The 9,250-nt window shown below is 46.9% G+C and overlaps 2 protein-coding genes across 3 annotated transcripts in view; one reads left to right on the plus strand and one right to left on the minus strand.

Annotated features, from left to right (window-relative positions):
- The window catches only part of Tcp11l2 (t-complex 11 like 2), a 27,878-nt gene extending 22,618 nt beyond the window's left edge, over window positions 1-5,260 (minus strand). Inside the window, exon 1 of one of the 2 annotated variants that reach the window (XM_057757973.1) lies at window positions 5,211-5,260. The gene's annotated coding sequence lies outside the window, so the exon portion shown is untranslated. Of the gene's footprint in view, window positions 1-5,122 lie in introns of both variants that reach the window. The other variant, XM_057757972.1, reaches the window with a different exon arrangement.
- LOC130866489 (uncharacterized) lies at window positions 4,357-8,778 on the plus strand. The gene is made up of 3 exons (XM_057757974.1): window positions 4,357-5,114; window positions 5,408-5,488; window positions 8,654-8,778. The coding sequence occupies exons 1-3, from the start codon at window positions 4,562-4,564 to the stop codon at window positions 8,701-8,703; spliced, it is 684 nt and encodes a 227-aa protein (XP_057613957.1). The 5' UTR covers window positions 4,357-4,561; the 3' UTR covers window positions 8,704-8,778.
- Window positions 8,779-9,250: the final 472 nt, after the last annotated feature.

The raw sequence follows: 9,250 nt of genomic DNA on the forward strand, positions 1-9,250 counted from the left end.
GAAAATGCTCCGTTTCCCAGGAAGCCTCCCTCATCCCCCACCACAGCTGACGGTACTCAGCTCAGCAGGTCTGTGGCGCATCTCCTTCACCTCCACAGAAGGAATTGAACCAGAATAAGGAGATGATGGTTCAGGGAGAACAAGCTTTTGCTTGTGCTGGATTCAAGTCCCCACAGCCCACACTAAAAACCTAGGCATAGTTGCATGCACCTGTAATCCCACGGCTGTGGGGAGGGACAGAATGATTTCCGGGGCTTGCTGTCCTCCAACCTAGCTCCAGGTGCAGTGAGAGACCCAGTCTCAAGGACCTTGAGTGGGGTGGTGAAGCAGGGTTCCAACATGCTCACCTCACAGAAAAAGCATCTGCAGCTATTCTCGTGCAGGGACTATTTCTGAATCTCCTTGGTAAGGGAGACACAGCGCCTCACTAGCACCAAGTTCACAACACATCTTCAGCATCAGCTAAATCACTGCCACTGAATCCTGTCTGGTACGGCTTCAACTAGGACATCTGTAAACTGACAGCCCCACACATTCGCATGCCTGCTGCTGCCAAGCGCAGGACCTAGCGCAGAGATGCCACCATCCATGCCCAGTTTATTCTATTTAAATCCAGATACCCAGGTCTTGTCACTCTTGGGCTGGCTCTTGCTCTCCCTCTACTACAACGGCCTTCCACCAACGGGCTATTTTTTCAAGTAAAAGTGAATAAATAATTTTACTGCACATAAAATTCATCTATGGGAATTTATGAACAGGTTCATTTTATTCCAATTGGACAGCACATTTGGTAGTTTCTTGATTATATGAACAAGAGAGTCAAGTGCAACACTTGAAAAATAAGAAGCACTAGGTTAGGAGCTAGAACCCAGCCTGTCACCAGTTTACTGTGTGACTTCATCCACAGCTGGTTTCTTGCGGGGGTGGGCAGCAGTGAGGCGGGCTAATTACACAGATTCTTTCAGTCAGAAATTGCTAAGATGGATGAGATGTTTTGAAAAAGCAAACATACAGCAAGTAACTAAGTTTTATGTCAGCCTGTCACTGGAGATAGAATCTGAGGCACACAGCTGTAACAGAACATTGAAAAGTATCACACTTTTTAGATACTCTTTAGTTGGCAAAAGCATCCATGTTACAACTGAGACTTACTGTATTCAAGCAGAAGCCTGTCTTTGAAGCAAGGCACTCATTCCTTTGTTTAGAAATTGTCTGTTTCCTATATAGGTAAACCCCACAAGCCTAACTTGTGGAACTGGAGTGAGATTGCACCTAGGTATAAGGAAAGGGTGCTTGGACAGTGTCTGACAAAAAGACAACAGGACACAGGGGATTCTATGCTTCTCTTTGTCAAGTCGCCTTATTCATTAAAACAGGAAACTATTTTTACCTCAGGATAACAAAATCATGTTTTCCTACAGAAAACCATGGTTGGCAGTGACCTAGCACAGAACTCACATGCTTGTCTGAAAGATAAAACCCCAAATCGAATGGCCTGTCCCAGTGTCAAAGGTCTTCTGCGGGTGCCTTCACACCAATGTGCTGCTTCCTTCACCTCGCATTTCCACAAGTCAGCTGGGGACAAACCAACCAGACTGAAAAGGCATTGGCAGGAACTAGACTACTTCAACCATTTCAGATTCTCTTAGACTGATGATAATAAAGTCGCTTGTTTTAAAGAAGCACAACGCTTTTCATACTGAAAAACTAAGATCCACCTAGCTGGTCACCAAAGCAGCTCCCAGGCAGAATGGAAGGGAGCAACTAGAAACCACTTAGGCTGCTGTGGCGGAACGTGAAGAACAACTATGGGAAACTCAGCGGCGGCTAAGACTTCCAGGAAGCGCAAATGTTCTAAGATTACTTCATTTGTTATGAAATAGGACATTAGAAATGGGGACAGTAAAGGCAACTCTGAGGATGTCTCAAAAGGAAACTAAAGGGCAATATTAGAAACAGGAGTAAATGAAACCCTGTCACATGCTAGCAAGAATTTGGCATATTTTGCCTATGTCCAAGGACTTTATGGAAGTTGTGTATGAGTTATGGACTAGGGTATTTAAGGGAAGATGTTTCCAAGCAAACTACTGAAGGATGCGTGTGGCTACTTTTAACCACATACAAGATGTGAGAAAAAAGAAAAACACAATTGAAAGGTTTTACAGATTCGTATTCTTGGACATGGAAAGTGTGAAAAGACATCTCCAGAACAAAAACAAAGTGGCCAAGGGCATTTTGCTAAAGAGATTAGAACAGTTAGAAAGCTGTCTAATGGGGCTCAGAGGTTAAGAGCACTGGCTGCTCTTCCAGAGGACCTGAGTTCAATTCTCAGCAACCGCAAGTTGGCTCACAAGCATATGTAATGAGATCTGGCGCCCTCTTCTGGCCTTCAGGCATACATGAACAAACTTGGCCCTGTGTCTATTCATAAAACAACTAGAGTTCTCAATCTGTCCTGCCTAGATCACATTGCTCATTAAGCAGTCACTTAACACTGTTGTTTAGCAGTCTGCATTTCTGTCTTCCAAATGACTTTTAAAATGCATGTGGGAAGGGAAGTAGTCCCTTCTCCAGTCTCCAGCGCCTATCTCAACACAGTTCGAAGGCTAGCAAAGTCCTAGGAGCTTTAAGAACATGTACAATGTACAACTGCACTCTTAGGACACTCACCAATACTAAAACGTAACAAATAGGACCAACAGTTATGGAAGCTTATCATGATCTCAATAATACTCTAATTGGTTTCCTCAAATCTGCATCATAACTGTGTTGGGCAGGTGTTATTCTTGTTTAAAATGTGAACTTATGGGTCGGAGAGACAGCGCAGAGGTTTACGCCAATGCAGAGGCTCGGCTCAGCCAGCAGCAGGCTGGAACCCCGGAGCCTACTTCTCCAGGGCGGCTGGAGGAAATCAGGGTACTGCTCATTCTTTCCACTCCCTGCCTGCCAAATTGATCTGTCTATCATCACACGGACGCTTGCACTTGTGGAAGCAAGATGACCTTACCCTGGGGTGGCTGTTCAAGCACGGTACCATGAAGGACATCACTGCAAGATATCACTCAACCACCCCACTACAGTGATAAAACCCCACTATAGTGATCAAACCCCCACTACAGTGATAAAACCCCTTGATTAGAGCGCCATTCTTTATGCACTGCAAAATCCCTTGCTAAATGCCAGGTATCACCCAAAGGGCTAACTGCCTACAGTGAGCCAAGTCAAAAACATCTTGAAATAAATTGTTCGGTTTATCCAACATTTACTTCAGGGAAGGGCCCTGAAGAATGAAACCCATGCAATTAAGGCTAGGTTGTAGAAAAAAGCGATGTCAAGAGACATTTAGTGGGTACCCTCCTTCAAGACCATATCAAAATGAGGCACAAGTCACCCAAAGGGTGTGTGTGGGGGGGATGTTGGAGGGAACAAGTGCAAGATTGAGCTCTGATGGAAAAAACATTGCAGATGTTAGCAAATTTGCATCTTCTACCAAATGCTGCCTTATAGCATCAGCCCGGAGCAAAACAAAAGCCATAGGACTGAGGGAAAGTCCCTGCACCAATACTACTCCCCATCAAATCAGAGCCAACAGAGAGCTAGACAAAAGTCAACAAGCCAGGCAGCCACTGTCTAAAAGGCAGTGCCAATGTGCAACGTTACAGCAACGGGGAAGATTTCTGGGCACTTTTCATCCTGTAATACGCTCTCCTCCCATTGCTGACTGGTCCTTCACACTCCAGGGGCCCTCATCTTAGCTGTAGGTACAGATGGCTGGGTCTTCAGTCCTGGGCCACTTCAAGTGGGGCAATATATGGAAACCATGGAGACAGGAAGAAAAGGCAAGTGGACAGGGAGCCTCCTAGCCTAGGTGAAAAGTTTTTCCGGCCCAATAAGCCTCTCCACCTATGCAATAATCCAAATCATACGAAATCAAACCAAATTAGAAAAGGCCCAAGATAATAGATACTAAGGCTCCGGCTCTGAGAGGAGACGGGGAAGGAAGACCAGAAAATCGTGTGTTTGTTCTCTGGGGGATAGTTTAAATAGCCTGTGGGAGTGGTCTTGAGCCTCTCTGGGGACAGGGTCACCGTTTGGAGGTGGAGTCCGGAACTAGCATAAGAACCTCATCAGTAACAGGCAGGTAGAGAAGGACACCCTGAGTGCTGAGCGCTCACTAGGGACAAGTTGCCTGATTTCCTCACGTTACCGTACCAAAACAACGATGAAAGAGTAATATTTCACTTCGGTCACATGGAAACCACTCTGAAGTGTTTCCACTCCTCTGCGTATCTGGTAGTTTAACAAACACTGCTTTGTTGACTAGCTTTTTGCACTAAAACACATGATTTGGGCTTCTTGTGGTTAGGGGGGATACAGAACCCACAATCCTGTACATGCCAGGAAAATGCTCTACCAGAAAACTACATTCCCAGTCTAACACGCACATTTTAAAAGAAAACATCGTTGTCATTGCGAAATCGCTCGCTCAGTGGACGCTTTGCTTCCCTTACTAACGTAAACACGGAACTGTGTCAGCCACGTGCCAACACATCTCGCTGCAATGTTTTGTGGTGCCACCCAGAGCACAAAGCCACCCTCGAGACAGCAAGGGTCTGACCCAGATGTGACCAGAGCTGGCCTCCTGGCCGGTCAAGTCCAACGGAAGTCTCCGGAGTCCCGCCCGCTCGCCCACGTTCCCCGCTCGCCCCTCCCTCCAGCAGCACCACGTTTCCTGTCAAAACAAACGCTTGGGGGAGGGGACTGTCAGGGCAGAGCCCAGCGACCGAGAAACCCGGCAACAAGCCCCAAACACAGGCCGAGGTCCGGTCCGGCTGGGCTCCACCGCGGCTCGGCCCCACTCTCCGGGATCGGGGGCAGCGGGGACGGCATCACTGAGTGCCCGGAGCGTCTCGCGGCCCCAGCGCAGTCGCTGGCACGCACCCAAAGGGTTGTCATCACGGCCCAGCGGACCCAGAGCAGCCTGGACACCGCCGCCACTGCGCCCCCACTTCAGATCCCGAGTCGGGGGGAGCAAATGCCCGGACTTCGGAGCCCTCCCACTGCCCTGAGGAGAAGCGGTCCCCGCAGATCCCATGGCCCCTCCCCTGGGATGGGTACGCACCCCCGGATCCCGCGCAGACAGTCGAGGAAGGCGGGGCCGGGGTCGCGGGGCTCGTGTCCCCTCCACACACACACACGGGGAGACTCACCAGCCGTCAACTCTGGAGCCCTCTCCCTCAGCCCCACGCGGTATTTAAAGGGTCCCGAGGTACACTCTCTGGGCGAGACCATTCTTGAGGGGACTGGAGGGGGGACGACGGCGCCGCGGCTCGGGGATCCTGGGCAGTTCGAGCTGAGATGTCTGACCTCTCACGGAGTGTGTCTATTAAATATCATATTTCATCAGGTTTACATAGTGACGGCCGAGGACGGCTCGGATTGAAAGCCGTTTGGACGGGAGAAGACATACTCCCCCGGCTCACTGATGGTACGGTCCGGGCCTGCCGGGGGCGGGGAGAGGAGGGTACACGGAACTGGGGCAGCCAATGGCTGGGATCGCCTGGGCTGGGGCGGGGCCTAAGGCATCGGGAGGCGGGGCCTGGCGGTCTAAGGGCCGGGCTTGGGCTCGGGTGGCGCGCCCGAAGGTTGTGTCTTTAGTTCACCTGCGGGGGATGATGCTTTTAACTCCAACTGAGCGGACAAACTTTTAGTGCCTGCTCGCTGCTATGCTGTGAAGACTGGATGCTCACCTTCACCCTGTCCACACACCCAGAGTCAAGCGAGCCAACAGCATCCCAAACTGACTGTCCCATGCACTTCAGCGACCAATTGGGTCATCCCCCGGGTGCCTACATTTTTCTCGTAAACACAGGTCCTGATTTGCCCCTAGAATCAAATGATTGGCTTCAGAAAGCCACACCTACCCAAGTTCTCTCAAGGCGTCGCAAGTGTGTGCAAAGATAAGGTGTTTTACTTCTACGTGAGAGGTTTTTTTTTTTTTTTTTGTAGCGCTTATCTTGGCCACAAGTTTCGACCTGGGTTACTGTAAATAAGTGCTGGGAGGGGCTCTATGTGGTCAGGCTTGCTAAGCATAACTTCTGGTGAGTTTGCTTCGGGATGTAAAGAAACCGTCTTCCCCTCAAAACAAAGAGTACCAGTATTCTACCAGCTGCAGATCGGTATAACTTGTGGTTTTCATAAAAATAAATAAATCGAGCCAGGCGATGGTGGCACACGCCTTTAATCCCAGCCCTCAGGAGGCAGAGGCAAGCCGATCTGTGTGGTCTAAAGAGTTCCAGGACAGGCACCAAAGCTACACAGAGAAATCCTGTACCGAAAAACTAACTAAATAAATAAATAAATCAGTATTCATGTCAATAAATAATTTTTATAGGTCAAAACATTTCTGTTTAGGACTAGAAAGAAGAAAAACAAAATCAGGCAATATTTTAAAGCAAGATACAGCTATACTTCAGCACAGCTTAACGGGCTGGTCTTAAGTTCGAACCCCGTAGCAGGAGGCTGCTTGTTCGTTCCCGGTCACCCACACTCCCGAAATAATCACACAGAAACCATATTATTTGCAATACTGTTTGGCCAATAGCTTAAGTGTATTTCTGGCTAACTCATATCCTAAACTAACCCATTTCTATTAATCTGTGTATTGCCAAGTGGCTGTGGCTTACCGGGTAAAGTTCCACCTGGAGTCTGTCTCCGGTGGGGGCTACATGGCTTCTTCTGATTCCACTTCCTTTCTCCCAGCATTCAGTTTAGTTTTCTCCGCCTAGCTCTGTTCTACCCTATCACAGACCCCAAACAGTTTCTTTACTAACCAATGGTATTCACAGCATACAGAGGGGAATCCCACATCAAAACCTGGTCCCTAGCATTTACCTCTCTGGGAGATCCTGTTCAGCTGAACCGCAATTGTTCAGTTTCACTGGGTCACTATGAGAATGGAGGAACCTACCTCCGTCTACACAGGGGAAACTCGATGTTAGCTCCTGAAACTTGTTGGCAAGTCATTCTGAACAAACCTACCTAGTAATCTGTATAAATTTGTATCTGTCACTCTCTAAAATAGACAACCTAAAGCTGGAGTCATGGCTGGTAAGAGCCCTTGCTGCTCTATCCTGATGACCACGGGTAGTTTGACTCTCACCACTGGCTGGCCAATACACATTTGTAACTAGTTCTAAGGGGAGCAATGATCCCTTCTAGATCCCTCAAGCACCTACACACGCACATACACACTCACACACAGCCATACGCATAAGTACAACCTAATACAGATCAAGAGACTGGAGAGAAAATGCTGTTGGTACCCAGGTTTTCCCTATGAACGCGCCGTTCATATTTATATCACTTGTTGGAATAAGCAGATGGCAGCCTCTAGTCTCAAGGCTTGCCAAATCACCACCACCACACAACTGCCATGAAAAACGCCACAGCAAAAACATTAACCAAAATATCTCTAAATTCCTAGTAAGCACGTGACAAGGACACGTGAAACAGTGTGTGCTTTGCACGCCTTGTATTAACCTGCTAAATGCTATGTCATTACCTGGGGCCAGGTGAGCATGAGTCAGCACAGTTGTTCAGTCTACCTGGGTGACCAACTGGCTTTGACACTCTTTTAAAGCTCAGATATGTAACTCTCACAGACACACGGGAGCAATTTTCGTCAACACAGATGAGTCAGGTTTCAGCCTGTTGCAGGGTGAGAACCTTGAAGTGCATGGCATAGGGCAGAGGCTCACATCAGGAGCCAAGCCAGGAAGAGAAAGGATACAGGAGACAAATCTTTTGTTGCTTTAGTTTAAATAACTTGTTATTCATAAGTCCATTGGAGAGTTTCTGAATGACTGCTGTTTGTCTGGGGTGTGCTGTTAAATAGAACATAGTTGTCTTACACACACACACACATGCACACCTGCCTCCCCCCAAAAGCTTTGTATCACATCCTTGCCTTACAGGTCATAACCACACAGTCTCACTGCTGAGGTTATGTTCATGACTTTCTTGGGGCAAATATCTGAAAAGGAAACCATTTTAGCAAGTAAAATAATTAAAATGTTACTTGAAGGAAAATTATTATTGCATCTAATTTTGTATTTGTTTTTATCTATTTGAGACAGGGCCTCTCAGTGTATCCTGAGTTGGCCACACACTTCTGATTCTTCTGCCTCAGCCTCTGGAGTGCTCTGTTTATAAGCATGTACCATTACACACAGCTTTGAACCTAATATTTGTAAATTACCTGCTTCGAACCATTAACTTCCTCATGGTAATAACTTTGTTTGCCATCAAAGAACATTTTGTTCTAGAAATTACACATTTTATCTGCCATCCTTGGCCAAAACAAACGAAAGCATCACCTAAGAGCAGGTCAGAATTTTTTGCATGAATGCACATACTTCCTTTTTTACACCTCTGAAAAGCTTTAGTCCCTGCCCCCTTTGGGGTGGTGGTGGGGTCCTTTTTGTGAGTTTTTTCCTGATGCTGCTAGAGGCCAGAAGTCATGAACAAACTACTAGCTAAATCCTGAACCCCTGAAATCTGAGTTCTAAGTTACAAAGAATTCTTGAGGAAAAACAAAATAAAAAATCATCATTGGATTCAGCTCTCTTTTTTGTGCTTTACCCATCTTAAGGTACTAGAGAATGGATGGGAAAACAAGCCAATATTCGAGGGGGTTTGTGATCGAGAGCACAGGGAAGAAAAGCAAGCTGACTAATACGGACACTAGAAAACAAGGCACGGAATGTTCAAACAGCAACCACGTACCTTCTGTTCAAATTGTTGTGAACCTAAAACTGTGCTAAAAAATAAAGTATATTCAAAAATTAAATACCCTCCTTGTATTCGTTCGTTTTTCTGTATTTTTCCTTTGGCTTTAAAATTTACCTAGAAAGCCGGGCAGTGGTGGTGCACGACTTTAATCCCAGCACTTGGGAGGCAGAGGCAGGTGAATTTCTGTGAGTTCGAGACCAGCCTGGTCTACAAGAGCTAGTTCCAGGACAGGCTCCAAAGCCACAGAGAAACCCTGTCTCGAAAAAACCAAAAATAAAATAAAATAAAATAAATAAATAAAATTTACCTAGACATAAGTTGTCAGCGAATTCGGCGATGATGGATGCTTGATCGGCTTTCTAAATCTTCAAAACCAGTTTTCTCTGGATTCCACTGAACTGAATCGGCGCAAAGTCATTCTCACACCAGATGTAGCTCCACTCCCATTCAGACACAG

The sequence above is a fragment of the Chionomys nivalis genome, chromosome 25, assembly GCF_950005125.1.
Source record: "Chionomys nivalis chromosome 25, mChiNiv1.1, whole genome shotgun sequence".
Lineage (NCBI taxonomy): Eukaryota > Metazoa > Chordata > Mammalia > Rodentia > Cricetidae > Chionomys > Chionomys nivalis.